Source organism: Phycodurus eques, chromosome 9, assembly GCF_024500275.1.
Source record: "Phycodurus eques isolate BA_2022a chromosome 9, UOR_Pequ_1.1, whole genome shotgun sequence".
NCBI lineage: Eukaryota > Metazoa > Chordata > Actinopteri > Syngnathiformes > Syngnathidae > Phycodurus > Phycodurus eques.
Genome location: NC_084533.1, coordinates 15,235,938 through 15,259,923, shown reverse-complemented (window position 1 = coordinate 15,259,923; position 23,986 = coordinate 15,235,938). Strand labels below are relative to the sequence as shown.

Sequence of the window (23,986 nt, the reverse complement as noted above, 5' to 3'; positions counted from 1 at the left end):
ATTTCCCCGCGATGGTTGCGTGAGTCACATGACCAAACCTGGAAGTATTCGCAGGAAATACCTGTTAGTAGACTGCCTGGTATGTTGCGCTTCCCGACGTGTTCGTTTGAACAACATTTGATCAAATTCAGATTCAAACGATCATGTCAGCAACCTGCAGCATACAGAAAGTGTGCGAACCTGTTTTCCGGGTTGTGTGTAACTATCACAGGGGTAGTTGTGTTGTTAATTTCGGTCACCAGCGGAAGGTGATGTTGCCTAAGACATTGTCTGCTGGTGATTGATTAATTATTCTGTTTCTTTCCTATTTTCTTTCTTTCCTAATATTAACCGGAATACTGTTTTCTGATTAGTGGTGGCACATACAGTTTACAAAAGAAATTATCTTACAAAAGAAATAATAATCTTACAAAAGAAATGGTGGGGTTACTTCCTCTTCAAGGCTTGTTTCCGTATACACTACTCACAAAATGTTAGGGATATTCGGCTGTTGTGAAATGTCAGGATGAACCTAAAGTGCACTTTAACCTTCACGGGTGAATTTTAACACACCTCCTCTAAACTTTTGAGCACACATTGAAACTGTTTGAATCCCCCCCCCCCCCCCCCCCCAAAAAAAAAAAAAAAAATAATAATAATAATAATTGAAACAACCAACTCATTTAGGGGGGCTTAGGAACTGCAGCCCCCTCAAATAGGCCTCACGACGCCACTGGTTTAAAGCACGACTGTTATCTATTCCACTTTGTAAAGAGTAATCCTCTCAGCGTACGCTTTTAAATGATTCATACACTGGACTACCTTCTGCGTGGAGTTAATAATAAGGTGCTGATTGAGTTACAATGCACAATAGGTGACAAAAAAGACGCTGCTTTTGTTTAATTGCTTTGTCAGGCTCAGAGGGGATTGGCTGCTGCGGACCTGTCAAGAGTCAGTGACACTGGGGGCAGGGGAGGGGGGGGGGCAACTTGGGAGGGGAGGTTGTGGCACTTGTATAAATTATTGCGTGCGTGTTGCAGTGGAAACAACTTGCGAACATCGCAGCGATGAGCACCACCAAGACAGAGCTTCCAATCTGGATACAGCATGCGGAGGAGCACAAAAGTTGGATTCGCCCCAATCCCCTGCGCGTCTTTTCCACGGAGCGTCTCGAGCCGGAGATGCCGGGCCGCGAGGAGACGGGCGAGACGCCGCCACACTGCGGCCCGCACAGACACCGGCGGGTGGCGGCCAACGCCCGGGAGAGGCGGAGGATGCACGGCCTCAACAAAGCCTTCGACGAGCTGAGGAGCGTCATCCCGTCACTGGAGAACGAGAAGAAGCTGTCCAAGTACGACACCCTCCAAATGGCGCAGATTTACATCACCGAGCTGTCGGAGCTCCTGGCCGGGATGGTCCAACAACACCCGGTCTCCGCGGACAAAACCTCCTGTAGGAGGAACATGATCCACACTCTCATCCCGGAGCAGAACCCACGCAGGGACTCGTCCCCTCACCTCATCATACTCGGAGCTAAAAGTGAGCTTCAGAAAAGCACCTCCTGTCACTGCAGTGATGGAGAATCTTCTCATCTCAGTGACGTAGAAGAAAGTCAAAGTGGAAGACATTAAAGCAACAACACTGGAAGTACAACGAGCCCAACTATTACGGCAAAAAAAATAAAAATACTAAAAGTTTGGATTGTACATTACGTTTGGGCAGTTCAACAAAGGTCCATTGTTTTTAAGCTACGAGCCTACCAAATGCCAATTGTCACTTGATGGTAAAAAGAAAAGAAAACAGGAATTAAAGTTACTACAATGTAACTCTAAGAAAGACCCAGCTCAAATGCTTTAGCACATTGGATAGTAACTGATTTTTGGTTTGTTTGTTACTATTTCATTGCAGTTTCTTTCAATACATGCAAATATTGCTGACAATATTACACATTACCATGTAGTAACTATTTATATTTCCATTTCATCTGTGTAGGGTGCAACAGGATTCCTTTATTTGAGTTATGCAAAAACATCGTGTTATAAATCATTCTTTGAAAAACAAAAAACAAACGGAGGAGCTGTCATCGCTGGTCTTAAAACTGATGATTTGTTTTCTTAATGTACTCTCCTGATTGGTTGATCCCAATGGTTAGCTGAAAAAAAAATTCCTGAATGTATGAAAATATCAGTCACAATGAACTCTTAGAAGCCTTTTTTTTGTTTTTGTTTTGTTTTTTGGTTTTTTTTTGCACTTTACATGGGCTGAACCATCAAAAATGTCATTATTTTCTACATGTTGGTTGTTATTTTGGTATTTCTGTATATATGGGATTTATAAATATTTTTGCGACAATAAAGAGAATATGGAGCTATATTTTGTAAATATCACAGTATATTAATTTATTGCCAGCAAATTATATTCAGGTCATAAAAGTGAAAGAGGGGAATTGCATTTTTGGAAGTCACCAATTTAGTGTTTTTATATAGAATCCAGGTCTGCAGCAGGTAATACAATATTTAGCCTCCTTTTTTGCATTTGCTTCACAATATAGTGATGGTGCACTGCTTCCCCCTCCTGAGACGCCGGATGGTGGACCAGAATTTCCTCGAAGCCGTCCGGAAGTCGTTCTCCACGGCCTCGCCGAACTCCACTCAAGCCCGTGTTTTTGCCTCAGCGACCACCAAAGCTGCATTCCGCTTGGCCAGCCAGTACCCATCAGCTACCTCAGGAGTCCCACAGGCCAAAAAGGCCTGATAGGACTCCTTCTTCAGCTTGACGGCATCCCTCACCGTTGGTCTCCACCAACGGGTTCGAGGATTGCCGCCACGACAGGCACCGACCACCTTACGGCCACAGCTCCGGTCGGCCGACTCGGCAATTGAGGCGCAGAACATGGTCCGCTCGGACTCGATGTCCCCCGCCTCCCCCGACACGTGGGTGATGTTCTGCCGGAGGTGGGAGTTGCAGACCTTCACAATATGTTTGGCCCTGCCACGTCGGACCGGCATCTTCCACCACCATCGGAGCCAACTAAGTGTAACTTATGGTACAGTACATATGCATTTAAAAAATGGATCTCCTGCCTTGTCACGAGGTGTGTGGTGTCCATTTCAACTCAACCAAATTTGGGTCCCCTCTCTAAAGGGTTAAAAAACCAAGGGTTACTGTATATCAATCCAGTAGTATGTACCAGGATGACATTTTTAGAAATATATATTTTTTAAATCTTACTCCACTTGTGTAGCTAAATAAGGTAAGTTATTGCACAAACACAAGCTAGAAGTGCTCTCTCAAAGTAGAAGAAGGCAAATAAAAAGAGAGACTCAAATAAAGCTAATGATGCTGCATGGTTATCTGTCACAATTAAAGTGGCTTTTCCTAGCTCCAGTAATGGCTTATAGTGAGAACAAATGGGAACTGCCTCTCTGAAGGAGAGAGCTGCTTGGAACTTTTCCAACCCCTTAGAAGTGCTTTCTGCCAGGCTGTGTGTCAAATTGGCCGAGACCTCTGTAGGGAGGGGGGCGTCAGCGGAGGAGCTGATGACCTCCTCGTCTTCCTGCGCCGTCTCCTTGATGTCATTCGCAGGCTGGATGTCGCTGCTTGCAGGGGGCTGGTATAGCAGGGAACTTGCTGATAGGTCAGGATACAAGGGAGATTCTAAACCTACTACGGCTACAGGTTCTCTCTATGTCAGGCTGCTGACCTTTTTTTTTTTTTTTTAGACATAATAAGGCTTGTCATCCGTGACATTATCCAGCCTCGGAGGAATGTCTCCTCTCATCCTCACCTCCAGCGGTATTTGCCTTAAGAAGAAAAAGCCGCTTTGCAAATACTACAGAGGCGTCATTACAGTGGACCCGCCTGATCCTCCATGTGCATCATCAACAGGTTGGCTGGTTGTGATTAGTAGAAGAAATGGAATATGGTCACCTTCTGTGGTGGGTTGGTAGCAGGCTGCACGACACGGTAATTGTTTTTCACACATTCCTGGTTTGATATATTGTAGCTTGGAAGAGCTGTGTAGCACGAAGAGGAACTCTCCGAGCACACTATTGGCCGGCTTCAAACCACTTAAGTCCTGCACGACCTGTTCCGTGACGCCAACTGCTTTCCAAGTTGTTCAAACTTGAAATTCAAACCCCAATGAAGTTGGGATGTTGTGTAAAATGTAAATAAAAACAGAATGCAATGATTTGCAAATCCTTTTCAGCATATTAAATTGAACACATTACAAAGATTTAATGTTCAAACTGATGAACGTTATTGTTTTTTGCAAATATTCTCTCCTTTTGAATTTGATGCTTGCAACACGGTCCCAAAAAGATGGGACAGAGACAACAAAAGATTGGAAATGTTGAGGTATGCTCAAAGAAATGCCTGTTTGGAACAGCGCACATGTGAACAGGTTAACTGGAAACAGGTGAGTGTCACGAATGGGTATAAAAGGAGCATCCTCGAACGCCTCAGTTGTTCACAAACTAAGATGGGGTGAGGTTCACCAGTTTGTGAACAACTGCAAGAGCAAATATGTTTCTCAATGTACAATTACAAGAAATTTAGGGATTTCATCATCTACTGTAAATATATGTAAATACAGCGTACCCTCGTTTTTCGTGCTTAATGGGGACCAGAACCCCCCACAAAAGGTGAAAAACCGCGAAGTAGGATTTGCCCCCCCACCCCCCCCAAGGAATTTTCATGGATGTGTATGTGGGTACCAGAATGTTTAAAATATGTAAACAGTATTTATACTTTACATATTTGAGACAAAGATTACAACAGTACACATATTTACTTAAATCTTTAATCTAAAATAAAACCTTATACAATAATTAACATTGACTTTGTCCTGATAATATTAGTGTGCAAACTCACTGTCTTTTCCCTGCAATCAGCAATCCACAATGCCAATGCAGCTTCCATTTTTACAATTCTCTTATTACGCGGAGGTACCACACGTTTCGCTTCCTTATTGAAGGTTATTGAAGCACTTTTGCGGGTTTTCTTCTCCTCGATTTATTTGGCATTGCAACAATTATTTTTCATGCAACATTAATTGGCACCAATGAGTCAGCAGTTTTGCCATTGACATGCAACACAGAAAATGAGTCCACAAATGGTGAATGATGTGGAATGTGTCAGATGAACTACTATAAATAGAAATCATATAAATCGTATGACAATAATAGACCTTAATTGTAACCACCTCACCAAATCCACTTGCAAAATATTGCATTTTCATTTTAAAGTAGTGTCTGCAAAATTATCATTGTGTGCTTCACATTTTAGTCTCTGTTTTCCCCCTCCAAATCTCTCATAACTGGGGCATTCTCCTTCTCTGAGGTCAAAGCACAAATGCATCAGCAAAATGGCATAAACACATTTTGAGGCGAGGCTCACTGAAAATCCTTGCATTCTACAAAAGACCTCATGTGCCTGTATTTTCTAGCTGACGTATAATCCATTAGGAAGAAAATAAATAGATGCATCTAAACCAGCACTGAATAAATTAGTGGCTGTAGCCACTGCTCAAATTGCGTTTTTGCTGATCACACCAATTTATAATGCACTGAAAGCTGCAGTTTTGCTTCTAGATGTTGCTTTCAAAAGGTATGCATTCTCAAGTCAAGGAAAAATTGTGGCATGCTTTGATAAAATGAGGTGGTGGGTCTTGAGTTTGACGTTTGTGCTCACTCTATCATAATGGAGACAACACTATTAAAGTTGCAATCTTGTCAAGTTAGGACAGGGGTTTGGTTTCCAATATCACTGACATGATACCCAGACTGTCAGTCATGATTTTTGGACTGATTAGCTGTCATGTGAAAGCTCTTATTGGTTTTCCATGTCTAATAAAGATCATTGTTCTTCACAGTCAAGTGGTTTCCTCTCTCGAAACCCCCTTTGCGTGATTCACCACCAGGATCTTTCTGCAAACACAGTGGCATGGTAAATATGACACTGCAAGCACTCCACCTTCTTATCACCGCTTTATGGCTTTGAAAGAATGAAGATGCAAGAAAGTCCAGAGCTTGTGCAAGCATAAGAATTGGAGAAGTGACAAGTCAGGAGTTGGAGCTTCCGCAATGTGCTATCTGCTGTATCTCTCCACAACATAGTATACACAGATTACAAGGAAAAGGGGATGGTTGTACTGGTCTAGCCCTTATCGACACTAACTACAAATATAATAATACATTGTAAAATGAGTTCCTTGCAGTGGAATCACAACAGAGAATTCCTGCTTTATAAAGTCAAAATATTTCATTACAAATCAATGGAAACACTTGCTGACCTTATTAGCCTTATTATTTTATTGTTTGAACTTCTTATTTTTTATGTTTGAATATGAATGAGTGACAATTCGGAGTCACTCGCGAGTCTGGTTGAAAAAAACTAATCCCGAATCATAATTTTTGCATTCAAATGAAAACGACTCAAAGTACGTATTTTATGCTGAAAAGGGCTGCAATGCTTTGTTTACTTCCGCCACCATTTTGATTTACTGCGCAGTTGTGGCCACAGTTCGACCCGATCACGTGGATCACGAGGCCGTGAGCAGCTGCATGGATGTTCATGGTAGACTGCGTTGATATTTTCGGGATGTCTTGCTGCAGTCCATTTGCGTAAGTAAAACTGTAATTTGTAATTAATACAGGCATCTATTTTAGTTTGCACCTATTATATGCACCACCCTTTTGCATAACTCACCTCCACTGACCGAAAAGTAACACGAATGTGCATACGTTGATGCCTTGCAACTAAATAACCTGTATATATGTAAAGCAGGGGTGGGCATAATATATGCATACTTATATACAATACATATGGTCCGATCCATCCTTTAATCAGGCCCAATGAGCATTTAAATGATCAAGATTAAAGTGATATTATTTGAATGCATTGAGCTGATGTCCCTCAAATTGGTTAAGTGAAATGTCCTTCCTTTTTGTATTCATTTCTCACAAACCTTTGTCGTAATTTTGCATACTTTTATTAAATGGTTTATAAGAATTTAATAATAAATCAAATAAAAACAGCATGATTTTTCTCTAAATCAACTTTCATTTAATTAATTTATCCAGTTTTTCCTGACGCAAAAGTAGAAAAGCATTCTTTTCTCAAAAAGAGTGACATTTATTTACAATTTGTATAACAATTTTACAAGAGAACACTGCTGATGTTCATACAGTAATTGGACTGCACAGATGTACCGGTACTTGCTGGTTTGAATGATATCACATATGAGTGGACACGTAGTATATAGTTCCTCAGTAAGTGGAGGACAATGTTTCGTTTCCCAAAAGAAACTTAGAAGTCCATTGAGCTGTGAGCCAGGTAGTCCTTCCTCCCGATGTTGGTGACCTGCTTGGTCTGCATTGCCTCCAACTTGGGACAGTCTGTAATACGATGACCAAGACCACCGCAAAATGTACAGCCCCTCTCCCCTGGAAAACAGCACGAGTATCGTTCGTTAGGACAAACAGTCAAACAAACAATTGTTTAGCGGATATTTAGTGAATGACTAACCTCCAATATCCAGCATTGTTTCATCTCCTGTCTGGAGCACCTGAAGAACTGGAGGAACCTTTTGCTTGGCTTCAATGAGCAAGGCTTTCAAATCCATCAACACAGACTCATCTGAGGTACATGGCAAAAAGAAGATGTAAGAAGTTGTGTTAGAGATAATGACAAATATTATTTTTTCCAATTATTTTTATCATGAAACTTCTCTCTCTGACCTTAACGAGGAATTATTTTGGATGGCGGTTACTTCTATCATAATCTAATCAGCTATAAATTTAGACCAAAATGGTTCAGACCTTTTCTCACTGCAGACATATGTGAACATGCAACTTTTTGTCAAAATGTACCAAAAAAAAAAGTCTGACTTTCCACAATTCTTTATCTCATTTAAAGACAAAATGACTCAACAAATAAAAATTAACAAATAATTTGGCCAGGGTATGAAATTATGAATAATTGTGGACAATACATGTGGCTGATTACACTGTAAATGTGACTCTTATTATTGGTGCAGTAACTTACCACAGCCTTTATTGATGAACGTTGTGGCGATACCAGTCTGACCAGATCGCCCTGTTCTTCCAATTCTGTGGACTGAAATAAAAAAAAAATTATTGGGGCAGGTTAACAATCAATCATACATGCGAATCAGTCGCCTCTCGGCGAAATTCGCCATTTTGAACTCAAAATAGGTCATTTATGTAAATCGTATAGATCCGATGAGTTTTTCCTGGAGTGGGGGCTGTTGCCGTCACTGACGTCATTTCGTACTCCTTGAACGCTGGTAGCTAGATCCATTCCACACATCCGCCATCCACACAGATGTAATTGTGAATATTACGCCACGGCGGACTAATATGCGGCCTGAGGTTCCGCCTGTGCTCTCAGGACCTGGTTTGGGTGAGTCAAAAGGAGTTGACAAGACCAGAATAAAAATGTCTGCCGCTTTTGGTGTTAATTAGTCACGGTACTTTTACTTCATTACAATGATCTAAACGTCACTCGCTTCTTCTATTTATCAATTATTGCTGATTTATCAACTATTTCGTGCGCGAGACTACGACTTCGACTTACGCATCAGGCGTTGTTTGCGTCATCCAATTTAAGCGATAGCAACGTTTAAATCTAGTTCAACAATCAAACGACACAAGAAAGTCACATGACCTCACACAACATCTTCCATTGGGCTTCCCGGACGTAGGTAATCACACTAGATAAGCTTGGCTCATTGATCGTTGTGCATATGTGGCAGCCATGTTGGGAAGGTCGTCGTTACCATGAAGGGAACGGCGTGCTACTCGTCTTTACATTTAGGCAAACAAAAACAACAGCTTTCATGGATTGTAGTAGTATACTGTCTGCCAAAACGTGGGTATTTCAGTTCAGTTTTGACTGTGGATACACACACAGAGCAACATCGGAATTTGTACTTTCACATATTTTGTAATTTTTTATAATTTTTTTAAAATTGATGTTCATGCTGTTGTAAATACATCAGAAGTTACTCACTATTTACTCAGTACTTGAGTAATAATTTCACTACATACTTTTTACTCTTACTCAAGTAATTTTTTGGAGGACTACTATTTACTTTTACTTGAGTCACATTATTGTCTAGTAACAGTACTCTTACTTGAGAACAATGTTTGGCTACTCTACCCACCTCTGGAGCGGACATCCTCTATTGCTACTCTTACGTTTAAGCAGTATGGTATTTGTTGCGCTGGTCTTTTACATTTACGCATTGAGGTGCTGTGGGTCGGGGCCCTGGTTGTGGTCCCAAGTGGAATTGCGAACCACATGTAACATCGGCGACAAGAGCTGATCCGCTAGTACATTTTGTATTAATTAGCAAACACGGCTACAATTATCTAATAAGTTTATTGATGTTAAATGTATTAAGCGACGGAGCGCTGGTAAGGATTATGTCACAAAACTTCAAATTCAGAAATCGCCAATAAAAACAGAAAAATACTGTACTTAATATTTTCCTGGAGAATGCATTTGGGATTAGCTTTTGAAGTTGGTAATAGTGAAAAATGTAGTCAATTCTGTTCCAGAATGAGAGTGCTTAAAGAGGAGGATGCCACTCATGTGGCACAGCTTGAAGCAGGCATCAGGTGCAGGTGGCGATGAGCCTGGCTCAAGTAGGAGGCCAGAACAGAAAAGCAAAGAAATAAGGTAAATTTAATTTTAATCTTAAATTTGTACATCAACATGTACTTGAGCGGTGTAAATACGTTTTTCTGCGTGAAGAATTATTATTATTATTATTTTTTACTGTACTCTTTAGAGTCTTCCAGATTGCTTAATTTATGTTAAAATAAAATAAAATTCTCTGCGGGGGATCCCCCAGACTCCCCCTAAAATGTTTAGTTTGTTTTTTTTGGTCACCTTTTTCATGCCTGTGGTGTTTTCATGTCTGAATCAATGCAAATTAAATACATTATTTCAGTTTTTGAATGCTGATGAAGTCGAAACAGAAACGGGAAAAGGCTATTGAGAGTGAAATGTGGTCTGATAGTTGACTATTAAAAGGATAATATATATTGAGGCGATTTCTAAACTGACATTTTGGAGTCCTTTCATGTTATGCACATAAACTGCTTTCTGTACAGCAGATGTGGGTGCCAGCCTGCTCTGCTTTCATTTATGACTTTCTACACTTCTCTTTTGCATTTTTAGTGACTATTTAAAAACTTAGACTCTTAGATTGTCTGTGATTTCTCCAGTAGGTCAATTAAACAAATGTCCAGATTTAGCCCACAATTCACAGTTTGTTGTCACATAGTACCAAGACCCACTTACCAAACACCAACTGGAAGTGTTTTAAGCACGTGACCTTCGTTACAGGGGGTCCTCGGGTGTTTAATTTGATTATTTTGCATTTACGGCCTAGAGTGGGGTGGAAAATTGATAAAGATATGGTGTTGGTCCATTTTTTTTAAGACAAACAGAGCTTCTACTCTTCTTGGAAGACTTTCTGCAAGAGTGATATTTTTCTCCATTCATCAAGACGAAAACTTGTGCGGTCATCTTTCATCTCAAAACTGCTAAGATAGGCACCTTTTTATCGAGAAGTACAATGTGCTTTGAATTAGTCAGTGAACAAACAAACTATTACTGAAAACATAGTAAAATACAAGAGAAAATGATTAAATAAACAAATAGATTCAAAAATGCAATTTAAAAAACTTAATTAAAAACCAGCACTGTCAAGAGAAGGCAACAAGATGAAACTGAATTTTAAGAAGAGATTAAAAAGCGAAAGCTGTTTGCCTGCCTGAGATTTCCTGGAAGGAAGTTTCTACGGGCCCCAGACAGCAAAAGCTGATGGATGGCGGTAGGCTGGCTGGCCTTCTCAAAACTACTCTTATAGGTCTAACTCAACAAACCCCCAATTGATTAAGAGGTATTTCTCAACACATCACATGGACTCATGACGCTGGTGTGAAGGAATTGACAGATTGACCATGTTACACCATTTTGGGAAGCGACTACCATCGTAAACACAAACCGTACTGTCTCACCGTAGTTTTCGATTTCCTCAGGCATGTCATAGTTGACTACATGCTGGATGGCCGGGAAATCCAGACCCTTGGAGGCCACATCAGTGGCAACTAGGACATCCTTCTTTCCTTCTTTAAATGCTTCGATGGCTTTTGTTCTTTCCTCCTGATCTGGAATAAAAAAAGAGACTCAAATTAACGTAACTGAAAAGGGCCAGATATTATTTTACTGAAAACTTTCTTTTTAATAGATGAAAAGTTCAGTATCAGAAGTGCCTGCCCACCCATCAAGTACGAAATTAAACAACCCCGTCTTTTTATATCTGCCTATTTCTGAAAATGTGTCAACAAACAAGCCACTCTGCCCCACTGTAACACAACAGTGGGACTAATTTACACAATAAGCACCCCTGCACAGAGTTCCTCTTCCCCCCATGACTTGACCTGCTAAGCTGGGCGAAGATCCAGAGCCACTTTCAAGAGCCCCCAGACAAGAAATAGGGTCTAAAGTGTACTATAATTCCTGATTGTTGATAAATACGCATGCCACTGATGTTATTAAGAAACCTAGTGAACTCTTTCAAATTGTGAGGAAAAAAAGCATGTCTCAATTAAAAATTATTGGACTCAATTCAATGGAACACTTTCTATGAAAAAGATGAAGCAAACTTGACATCTAGTGACAAAAATGAGGAATTACAGCCAGGACTGAGTTCAGCGGCAAACCTTTGGCTGTTTTAGATTTTCATGAATTCAACACACAGGGCAGCAACAGTGGTCTGCTTGCATGTCTGCCTCACAGTTCTGAGTTTCGTGATTCAAATCTCGGTGCGTTCTGTGTGGATTTTGAATGTGTTTTCCCCAGCTACACTGGCTTGTTCCTACATTTCAAAAATGGTAAGTTCATTGAAGGTACTGTAGATCAGAGGTGGGTAAATAGCAGCCAATTATATCTGGCCCGCCAGCTGACGCTTGTCAAGGAACGATAATGAGCCGTGCTGCTACAGCAGTGGCAGGGAAAAAAAGCTGCTACAGCACTCGCTTCACTTCCTTGTTACTTGATTGAGCACGTAACCCATGTGACAATCTCAGAAGAAATATACTGTTTGGCTGACTTCCCCATGTGACTGCTCAAGAGACCGAAATATGCCGTTCAATGCGGATGTCTACAAAACAGCGGCTGCAACTTTTTGCGAGGGATGTACGTTAATCACCCAATAAAGAAATAGTGGTGACAATTTATGGGGATTGCAGGACACATCATCACAAACGATTGAGCGAGACGTGACCCTCGCCGTGTAACGGGAGCAAGCGAGTCTGTGCAGATATAAGTTGAGAAACCTCACAGTATTTAGGCATTAATATTTCACCAAAACTCACAGAACTAACCAGTCTAAATTATATACCACTTCTGAAAAGATCCCATCTGATTTAAAATGCTGGAATAATTTAGCAATATCACTTCTGGGAAGTAAAAATGAAAACCTTACCGGAAATAAACTATTCTCAATGATTCCAAACCTTGGATTCTGCCATAATATTTTTTTAATTCAAAGAATAAGAAAAATAGAATAAGTTTATCCTCACTTCAAAAAAGTAAACAGGAAGGAGGCCTAAATGATCCCAGCTTTAAACACTTTAGCTAACCAATTACAATACCTTATGAAATGGATGCGCCACAATGATGGCGCATCGTTCTTGGCTAGAATTAGAACAGACTACAATAACATCAAACTCTAAAAACTCCCATTTATTTCTACAAGTTTCAAATGCCATAACTCTTTCAAGAACCCAATAATTGCATCCACCTTAACGGCTTGGTGGAAAAATTTAGAAGCTAAAGAATCTCAACTAGCTCCCAGTATGCTCTCCCCAATCTGGTACGATCCAGATTTTGAAATTAACAACATATCCCTTTATTTTAGCACATGGGAACAATGTGGAATTGACCACCTACAACAACCATTTAATGATAATATTTTTATGGTGGGAGTGGGGGTGGTAGTGCAGGTGACGGTACTCTCTCCCTGTGGTTGGACCCTCCCTCCATACACTGTAAATATTTTTTCCACTAATCACATCCGGGCTAACACACATACGCAGGGCTTCTTGAGGGACTCGTGCAGGGTCGGGGGATGCTGGCATCGGACCGGGATTCAGTACGTTCGGTTCAGACGGTTTGCTCCTCCACCCTGTCTGCCCCCCAGGTCTTTTAATACATTATACAGACCCATCCCCCTTCTTTTTTAATACACTGATTTCTGGGTGGCGGTGGCATTTGGGTCGGGAGGGTTTGGCTGCATGGCACCATTGCCCGGCAAAGAATTTACCTTGCCGTTCCAATACTTTTGCAGGGGAATGTATATTGTCCTGTCCTCCCTTCACAGGGGGTAGCACCACTGGCCCATACAACACTCGGATCTAATGTGCCATTGTACTAATTTACTTTCTTTTTACTCTTACTCAAGTAATTGAGTAAGATTAAATTGTACTAATTTACTTTCCTCATTTTTCTTATAGCTAATGTCCAGTCTATCATTGTCTTCTCTTCCTATATTATTTAGTTATCTTTTAACTGTTTCTCCCTTTTGTTTTTCCCGTCAATCTCCTTTAAAACTTTGCTCTGACCGACAGAAATTTTGAAGAAAAATCCATCAGAATACAAAGAACCACAGTGGCAGCTTAAAAACTCCACTGTGGCACAATAAAACTGTTCCAGCATAAAAGTCATACAGATCCTCCTTTCTGCTTGACCTAACAGCCGAAGAGGAGAGGAGGGTGGGAAAAAAATAAATAATAATAATTAGGGAAACATCACTCTCCAATCCTTAAAAGAGGGTGGTGGCCGCTGAGCTGGCGGCCTGGGCTTTTAGCTCAGCGGGCAGCACACTCTACTTCAAACCGGTGACAGACTGTGGCTGGACGGCACGGGATTGCCACAGTTACACTCGCGCCATGAAAATTTTTTCCCCGAGGCCTCACTTAGTTGCCGACCCCACCCCTGCTGTAGATAGACTAAATTGTCCATGTGTGTCCTGTGATTGGCTAGCGATCGGCTCCAGACCACCTGCAACCTTAATAAGCACAAGAGCTATAGAAATTGGATGGATTAATTCCACATAGTCTGCGATTGGCTGGCGACCAGTTCAGGGTATACCCCGCCTCTCGCCCGAAGATAGCTGGGATAGGCTTCAGCGCACCCGCGACCCTAGTGAGGATGAGCGGTACAGACAATGGATGGATGGAATTCCACATAGTACCTTTTCCTCCATGGATAGCCACCGCCTCGACACCTTTTAACAGCAGATACTCATGGATGGCATCAACATCAGCCTTTTTCTCAGCAAATATCAATACCTGAAGGAAAATGTTTTTGTTTTTTTCCCCAATATGTATACATTTTGTGTATGCGTGTCAGAGCTTGATGGAGAAAAAGGTACTGACGGGAGGTGTTGTTTTCTGGAGACACTCGAGCAGGTACACCATCTTCGCTTCCTCTTTGACGTATTCCACTTCCTGTTCATACACACACAAAACAGCCTCAGAATCAACATTTACATCAGAAAGTCTTCGGCAGATGAATCAGAACATACCTGAATGACATCCAAGCTGGCGGCACCTGCTCTGCCTACGTTAATAGTAATGGGTTTGACCAGAGCACTCTTGGCGAAATTCTGGATTTTCTTGGGCATGGTGGCACTGAAAAGCAATGTTTGCCTTTGACCCTTGAGGAAGGAAAAAAATATTTTAACACTGTTCCTCTTTCACTTATTGTAATGCAATCTTTAAATAAGAATAAATGATCGATAATAAAAAATGTACTAATAAAAATTCTATTTTATCGAGGGCTAACTGAATAAATATGCTTTTACAAAGTGCAATCACGAATTGCAACTTAAGGGAAACAAATTCAGTTAATGCATAAAACGCAATAACATTAGGGTGGAAGCGCCGACTTTTCATTTGAAAATTCTGTGAATATAGTGAATTGCCAATGAAGGGTACGTCTCTTGTTTTGCTTGACCATTGGTCAGTCATGCAGGGTCACAAACTGCAAAGAATTTGACAGTTGTGATGTCCCTCTCTATTTACTTCTGCTGTTTAAGTTGAAGTCGAGGCAGCGGCTACAATGATTGTAATAGTGTCTTACTATGACACGTTGCCTCTCCGCCAAAGTGCTGAGAGGGCCCTTAACGAAGCCTGAACCATACGTTGGCTCCCAGGTGGTTGGCTGGCTCACTAGGTTGCAGGCACTGATGCAAATTAAGCACTTTTCATATGCAGCAGTGACCGCATTTTATATGTAAAAAAATAAAACATACAAAAATCACCGACGATCAGCTTCATTTAATTGGGGCAGCCAAAATGGGGGGCAATTGTGGCTCAAGCGGGTCGTCCAGTGACCGTTCCAGCTCTGACTGTCTGCATGTCGAAGTGTCCTTGGGCAAGACACTGAACCCTAATTTGCTCCCAGTGGGCCTGGCAGCGCCTTGCATGGGAGCAGTCGCCCATTGGTGTATGAATGTTTGCGTGAGTGGGTGAATGTGAGGCTTTGTAAAACGCTTTGGGCACTGTGATGGTGTAGATAAAGCGCTTATATAAGTGCAGTACATTTACCAGTTTACCATTTACCTAAATCACGATTAAAATTTGATTAATTGTGCAGCCCTATTACAAGCAAAAAAAATATTTAAAACTCAAAAATGATCTCTATATTTGTAATAGTTTCACACACTCCTGGGAACCAAACTTAAGATTTAAAACTTGAAAGATCTCTGTTAATATGCCATTTTGTGCCAGTTACTGTCGATTAATCTTGGATAGTATATATGTATACAGGGGGGTCTTTACCTTAAAATAGGAAAAAATGGTCCTGATGTCCTCCTCAAAGCCCATGTCAATCATCCTGTCAGCCTCATCCAGGGCCAGGTAGCGACAGATGTCCAGACTCACCATCTTCTTCTGTAACAAGTCCATGAGACGCCCAGGGGTGGCAACCATCATATGCACACCACTGCAAGCAGAAAACATTGAAATTGTATGGGCTAAGCTTTTTTAGTATCTTCATTTGGTTATGTAATTTCACACTTGATGGAAAGGCATGCACGCCCGAGAGACAACTACGGGTGCATCTCAATACATTAGAACAGTGATTTTTAAAGCGTGGTACGCAATCGCTCGAGTGGTACACAAAAGAATCACTGAATTAAATCATCCATCCATTTAAAATATAAATGATTTAATAGTATTTAAAAAATATATAAATTGCACTATAAAGAAAGTTTTTTTATTATTTGCAGTTCAGTTAAAAAACAAAGCCACAATTTGCGTAAATAAGGTAGTTTGATTTGCAGGTTCTAAATAAAAGACATGAGCTGCTGCTTTTGTATTCCACCTTTGACCTTAACTTACTGTTTCACAACCTCCATTTGCTCCTTGACGGACATCCCTCCGATACAGAGGGCTGTTCGCATCTGTGGGGCTCCCTCCTCCTCCAGCAGTTTGCAGTAATATTCAATGATGCCGTGTGTCTGTCGGGCCAGCTCTCTCTGTGCAAAGTCAAATCATAGATAGTTGAAGAACAATGTTGGTAGCCACTATCATTTGAGCTATCAAGATTCACAGATCCTGTGCATTGTCAAGGGGTTGTAGACAATGCTAATTAATGTGCGCAATAAGAAAATTGGCTAGGACTTACTGAAGGACAGATGATGAGTCCATAAGGTCCCTCTCTTTTAAAGAAGGGCAGCCTCTTCTCCTGCTCCAGGGCAAACATGATGATGGGCAAAGTGAAAACCAAGGTTTTGCCAGAGCCAGTGAAGGCAATGCCGATCATGTCGCGACCTGACAGACTACAAATAGAGATGAAATGGTATGAAAAACTAATATCATGTATAGAGGGACCAGAATTATCACAATTATTTGTATTTAAAAAAAAAAAAAAAAAAGTAAATTGGCAGATACAATCTAAAAATATTAAATCAGCAACCCTTTTTGCACATTAGATATGGTAAACACCAGCAAGCAAAATTAATATTCATACAAAAAAATGTATGAAACCAAATTTGTCCCCCAAGTGGAGCACAGTAAGTATCTTGGGGTCTTGTTCACGAATGAGCAAAGAATGGAGCAGGCGATCCACAGGCAGATCGGTGCAGCGTCTGCAGTGCTGCAGACTCTGTATCGGTCTGTCGTGGTGAAGGAGCTGAGCCAAAAGGCAAAGGTCTTGATTTACTGGTTGATCTACGTTCCTACCCTCATCTATGGTCACGAGCTATGGTTTGTGACTAGGGTTGGGCATCGAGAATTCATTGGAACCGGGACTAACGTTCCGGTTCTCCTGGAACTAACGTTCCGGTTCTCCTGGAACCGTTCAAATTGTAAAATTTCTGTTCCCAGTCTAGATGCCTAGTTCTCCAGCCGCGAAGAAGTGCCGAAAAACAACGAAGCACCATAAACCAACGAAGAACGCGCACGATAATGCGCTTGTGCCCAATGGCGAACAAAAGTAGCTCTTAACTTGGTTAAAATTAGTGACCAGTGACCAGTGTAACACTTGGAATAAGATTGCATTACGCAAAGGAGGCTTTTCACGTTTTAGCGTCTGACGCACTCCGAGCCTCAGCCTACACCGCGGAGCTTCAGTGAAGTCAACTCTCAGTCAACTGGCTGAGTGAAACAATAACATAAGTCTATGTCAACATTGAGTCAGCTAAGGTAAACGGTTGCTTGCACTTTTGCACTGATGGTTTTTAGTGTTTATTTTAGTCTCAAAACCAACGCGAGCGCTGATGACAAAAACAATAAAATAAAATAATAATAAAGAAGCTTAATTTAATTTAAAACCTCACCATAGCAACTTTACATCACAATGAATTGGGACAAAATTCACATAAACGTCGTTTCACAGTATCACAAACACTAACCTTGTGCCTCATCGGTGGGTAGGGAAAGGAATCAGCGTTTTATAGCATTTGGTGCTATCCGTTAAAAAAAATTAAATAATCACCGGTGCTGTGTGAAGTTACTACTTTTCATGCCAAAAGGCTGAGTTCCGGTGCGTACCGTTCAAAATAAAAGCCTACAAGCTTAAAACAGGAAGTCAAGTTAAAACCTGCACATATAAACCATTTGACATGATGAAACAGTCCCACCCACCCATCCATCCATCCATCCATCCATCCATCCATCCATTTTCTGAGCCGCTTCTCCTCACTAGGGTCGCGGGCGTGCTGGAGCCCATCCCAGCTATCATCGGGCAAGAGGCGGGGTACACCCTGAACTGGTTGCCAGCCAATCGCAGGGCACATACAAACAAACAACCATTCACACTGACATGCACACCTAGGGGCAATTTAGAGTCTCCAATTCATGCATGTTTTTGGGATGTAGGAGGAAACCGGAGTGCCCGGAGAAAACCCACGCAGGCACGGGGACATGCAAACTCCACACAGGCGGGGCCAGGGATTGAACCCCGCTCCTCAGAACTGTGAGGCTGACGCTCTAACCAGTCGGCCACCGTGCCACCTGTCAGTCCCAAATAACTATTTTAACAATGCTATATTTAACTTTTAGCTGAAACAGGAATTAATAAATATTAATTCTGTTGGGTTAGTTCCACACACATTGCCTTTTAGTTCATGGGTTTGATATTGATTCTGGTTATAAAGAACCTCAAGTCAAATGTTCATTTTAGTCTATGCTGCGGGCTGCTAAGAAAATGGTGTTCATAATTTGGAGACCTTTTATTTAAACCATGCAAACTTTTTTTACCCCGCCCCCTAAAAGAATCGGAATCGAGAATTGATTGGAACTGGAATTGCTCAAATTCAAATGATACCCAACCCTAGTTGTGATCGAAAAAACAAGAAACCGGCCGACAAGTTTTCTTGGCATGGTGTCCGGGCTCTCCCTTAGAAATAGGGTGAGAAGTAACAGATATTTTAACACAAACGATGCATCATCACATGTAGACAGACAGCACTCATAGGGACCTCTGTGAAAAAAAGACTCATGTTACTGCAGTTTACTGAGTCACTTACAGTACTTTAAACTCTTGTTCAATTGGATCTCTATGACTGCAGTATACTGCCCCCGGTGGCCAAGTCAATCAGACTAGAAGAAGCAGCAATTATTTAATCATGATGCATAAACTACTTAATTTTTTATATTTTATTTAATTATGTTATTACTATAATATACAAAGTAAAATATAGAGTCCTATTTCCCTTTAGGGGGAGACTGGAACAGATGAATGGCATTTACATTCATTTCAAAGGGGACAGATTATTTGACATACAAGTGTTTTGAGTTATGAGCATGGTCACGGAACAAATTAAACTCATATCTCAATTTCTAGGCACCTCTGTATAATCTAAACACAATCTGGATGCATATATTTACTACTACCACTCCCGCTCATCTAAAGCACAGTCTTTACAGAGCTAATACTCAGATTTGATTGTAACTATCAGAGAAGGGTTAATTTAAGAATGTTTATTATCACAGTTGCATGTTTGCAGCAACACGGAACTGTATTGTATTGTACTGAGAGGAATTCCTAATTTTTAGGCTCTTTTTAAAACTATATGAATCTGAAAACAACAACAAAAACAAGATTTAAACACCTTTCCAATGAAGTGCAATTCTACATAAAATAAAAAACTATCATCATACGATATCAGTTCATTGCTGTAAAAGCAATAATTGCTATGATGTTGTTGATCTTAAATGTCAATCATTTAAGATCTTAGATTGACATTTAAGATCTTAAATGTCAATCATTTAAGGTCTTAGTGTAAAAAAAACTTGAGTATTATTATTTTTCTAAAATAAAATACCTACCTACCATTGTATGTGTGTATAGTTCACTTACACTGTTGGAATTCCTTGAATTTGGATTGGTGTTGGATGTACAATTCCTTTCTTCTTCAAACCTTTAAGAATTGCTGCAAATATAACGACATAAATGTTATCAGACATAGAAGTCATGCTCATATAAAAGTGTGTTTTGTGTGTGTGTGTGTAAATAGGCTGTGGTGTTGGGCAAGTTTGGTGGGGGATTAAGGATATACAGTCCAACCTGGCGGAAGCTTCATCTCCCTAAAGCTTTTAATCGGAGGAGGGATGCCGTCTCCATCAACTAGGATGTGAAACTTCTTTCTGACGCGCTCATTTCTGGTCTCTGGCATATTGAGTACATAGCGCGGAGCCTTCCAGCTACAAAGAACCACTGGGTTATGTAAGGTAGGCCACAAATGGTATTTAACTACTATTAAGTAATTACTTTAAGTAAAATGCTCCCACCTTGTCTTGATTGGATCATCATAAATGATACCCTTGGCCATTTCCTTCACGGACATCAAAGCTAGCAGAAGAAAATGGAAAAGTTCTCAACATTTGCCTTGTAAAGGCTTTGAAATGATCAGTTTTTTTTGTTGTTGTTTTGTTTTTGTTTTTACCTCTGCCCTCTGCGACACTTTCCAGAATCTTTTCTTCTTCTTTCAGTTGCTTCTCCTTGGCCGACTCTTTGCGTGCTGTTAAATTAAAACAAAACAGGTTTAATGGGTAGAAAAAAATACATGTAACGGTGAAATGTTACATTCCAGAAAAGGATCTCTTGAAATAGAAACCTTCTGCTTTTTCCTTGAGATGCTGATGCTGGTCAAGGAGACTGACATTGGAACGTGGACCGAGCCCTTCGTCTTCATCCCTCTGTTCCTCCCCACTGTCTCTGTGCTCCTCATCCACTGCTTTACCACGCAATCGCAACATCTTCTGAACCTGTGAGGTGAGCAACTGGTGTATTATGCGATTTCAAGTATAACTTTTTATTTCAACATCTATGACAAACACAACCATTGATTCAACGCCGAATGAATGAGGGGTGATAACTTACCATTTGTTGCTTTCGGATTTTGACGGGAACGTAAGGAACATATTCTTCATCCTCTGACCCTTCAGCCCCAGAACCTTCATAGTTTCCATTAGATCTCTGTTTTAAAAAAATAAATAAATAAAAAAGAAGAAAACAAAATGACATTTACAAATGTCTCCCAAAATTTTTTTAGTTGCACCAAATAGTTAAACATCATTCTTCATATTGAAACTGGCAATATAAATGACGCTAGGTTCTGGGGTGTTTGCTTTAATGAACAGCAGAGTGAAAATTGAATTTCCCTCTGAAGGATTAGAATTAGTGCAGTACAATAATTAAAAACAAAAAATAAAAAACTAGCGAGAAAAAGATCTACATGTCATAGGGCTCGATGAAGCTAACCCCTACGTGTCTGTGCCTCACCAACTTATCTGTTTTGTGCATGTCGTCTTCATCCCTGCAAATGGCAAACATTAAGACCATGAACTACTGCCAAGCCCTGCAAATGAGTTTCATGCTGCAAAAGGCCTGCACTGTCTAGCAACAACTAGAAGTGGGAAGGGATTGCAATCTCATGCTCCATCTCACTTATCCTCTTCGTGGCAGCAATTGAAGTGATCCTGATTGGGGCAAGGCACGTGGTGGATGGTGTTTGTCTGCCGGCAGGGTAAAGGCTTTCCCTACTCAGGAGTTACATATATGATCTACCGTATTTTCACGACCATAGGGCGCACCGTATTAAAAGGCGCAGTCTCAGTTACGGGGTCTAGTTCTGTATTTAACACATACATAAGTCACACCGTATTATTGGGCGTAGGCATGGTAAAACATACGCGAGCTTAAAACATACGGTAGCATGCATGCACGCTAAAACAATGTTTTTAAAAAGGCAGCGGGAGCATAACTGAGTTCGGTTGTACTTTATTGAAGTGTTTAACAATGTACTCGCGTTATTTTTTGATCAATCCTCATCCACAAATCCATCAAAGTTCTCATGTTCTGTATCCAAAATGAACAGCTGGGCATGTTCTTCAACAAAGAGGCACGATATACCTACTGGGGGCGTGGCACGCACCCTTCCCCTGTCCTCAGCCACATCTGCTTTTCCTCTGTGTAAGCAGCGTGGCGGCAGGAAATGCTAAAAAAAATAAAATAAATAAAAGAGGCAAGCGGAGCGCTCATCACACAACAACATTTATAGATGTTGGAACTCGGTGCACACACAAGGCGCGCCGCATTATAAGGCGCCCCGTCCATTTTGGAGAAAATTTAAGACTTTTAAGTGCACCTTATGGTCGTGAAAATACCGTAACTTGCCTCCTATGAACAGCGCTATGCACATCCAGGCTCTTGAAGATGGACGATCTTATCATCTGGGGGAGGATGAAATTCAAGCCACAAAAGTCCAAAAGCCTCTCCCTTTGGAAAGGAGAACGGAAGGACAGGGTCATCTTCACCATTGGAGGAGAGGACATTCCCTGCATTGTGGACCAGTCTATCCACAGTCTGGGAAGGCCATACAAATTCAGTCTCTCAAACAAGGAAATGGCCAAAACCATCCTTCAGCACCTTTCAGAATGTCTGCAAAAATCTACGCAAGCCAACTACCCAGAAAGTACAAAGTGTGGCGTTATAATTTCCCTTTACACCAAGGATAGCGTGGCCTTTGAAGCTGTGCTTAAGTTTCCTCATCAGCCACTCGCAAGATGGATGGCAGAGGCAACTCATTCATCTGCAAATGGCTCGCTCTTCCAAGATGCTTTTCGCCGACTGGCCTGTTCGGGTAGAATTTTCTCCCTCTGCCCCGACAATCCATGTCTCTTGGCTTTAAGTTGGACAAGGGCAGGCTGGTGATGGAGTTCAAGGGCTCCCCTGACAGCACAGTGAGCGATATACAGGTGAAAGTCGCAACTAGAAGGACATGGAGGGCTGAAGAGGAAGTGCAGAAGGCGGTGAGAAGGTTCCAGCACCACGAGGTGGTGGGCAGAGTCCAAACAGGGCGGGCTGGCCTTGGTTGGGGCGACCCACCCCTCCCTAAGATGGCTGAAATGGTGGAGAAGAGAAGGCAAGAGGCAAACCACACTAGGCCAACAGGCGACCAGCAGAACACTCACATCCTCAGACAGGTTAAAGTTCCTCCAAGTACAAACTGGAGACAAGCACCTAGCCAGCAAACACTAGCAGCAGAATGGAGGTTGGAGGTAGACCTAGGGAGGCAGCTCCTATTCCCAAGGGAGCTCAGCAGCACCTCCACATTGCAACCAGAAATCATGTTGTCTTCTCTCACCGGAAATACTGCATTAATCATTGAGCTGTCACAAATCGACAGGTCTAGGCCCAGCAGGATCACCATATTTCCCTGCATTGCAATATCCATCCATTTTCTGTACAGCGTATACTCACTAGGGTCGCGGGCGTGCTGGACCCTATCCAGCTATCTTCGGGCGAGAGGTGGGGTAGACCTTGAACTGGTCGCCAGCCAATCGCAGGGCACATATCAACCCGGAGAAAACCCACGCAGGCACGGGGAGGACATGCAAACTCCATACAGGTGGGACTGGGATTTGAACCCCGGTCCTCAGAACTGTGAGGCAGATGTGCTAACCAGTCGGTCGCCATGCCAACTGTATTGAAATATTAACTATTTTTTTTTAAACTACGTTCTCAGCGTTCTCGTAGATATGGTGCGTTAGCTTGAGTTAAGTTAGTTAACTTTTAAAAATACAGTTGACGCTGACGTGCCTCCTTTGCGTCACATACGAAACAATTATTTTAGTTTTACTTTTTGCGTGAAACCGGTGGAGGAGTAATTGTTTGTTATGCTAGCGAGTTAGCTAGCCGCTAATGTTTCCTGTCTACCGCACGAACGGCGACTTTTAATTGGAACTTACCTTTTTGAGTCGATTATCGTCTTCCATCTTATTAAAAACTATGTGCTTGCTTGGACAATTGTGGCACTAGTTGACCAAATTATCTAGATAACGTACTAAAATATATGTAGCATACGCTCGCGTAGTCGGACACTGGACAATGAATGCTGCTGAAGTACCGAAAGCCAAAAGGATCAAAACTGTTCGTCCCAGTGACGTCACTT

At 41.4% G+C, this 23,986-nt stretch overlaps 2 protein-coding genes across 2 annotated transcripts; one reads left to right on the top strand and one right to left on the bottom strand.

Moving 5' to 3' along the window:
- Positions 1 to 1,046: 1,046 nt before the first annotated feature.
- Positions 1,047 to 1,610, top strand: LOC133408087 (neurogenic differentiation factor 1-like). The gene has a single exon (XM_061686581.1). It carries the CDS (start codon positions 1,047 to 1,049, stop codon positions 1,608 to 1,610), a length of 564 nt encoding a protein of 187 aa, XP_061542565.1.
- A 5,455-nt stretch (positions 1,611 to 7,065) lies between these two features.
- ddx41 (DEAD (Asp-Glu-Ala-Asp) box polypeptide 41) lies at positions 7,066 to 23,953 on the bottom strand. Its single transcript, XM_061686233.1, has 17 exons — positions 23,784 to 23,953; positions 20,914 to 21,009; positions 20,648 to 20,798; positions 20,477 to 20,551; positions 20,322 to 20,382; positions 20,098 to 20,234; positions 19,891 to 19,963; positions 16,714 to 16,867; positions 16,428 to 16,564; positions 15,867 to 16,029; positions 14,609 to 14,740; positions 14,460 to 14,531; positions 14,276 to 14,372; positions 11,037 to 11,186; positions 8,029 to 8,100; positions 7,510 to 7,620; positions 7,066 to 7,427 (listed from the first exon to the last, which is right to left on the bottom strand). Exons 1-17 carry the CDS (start codon positions 23,808 to 23,810, stop codon positions 7,291 to 7,293), a joined length of 1,845 nt encoding a protein of 614 aa, XP_061542217.1. The 5' UTR covers positions 23,811 to 23,953; the 3' UTR covers positions 7,066 to 7,290.
- Positions 23,954 to 23,986: the final 33 nt, after the last annotated feature.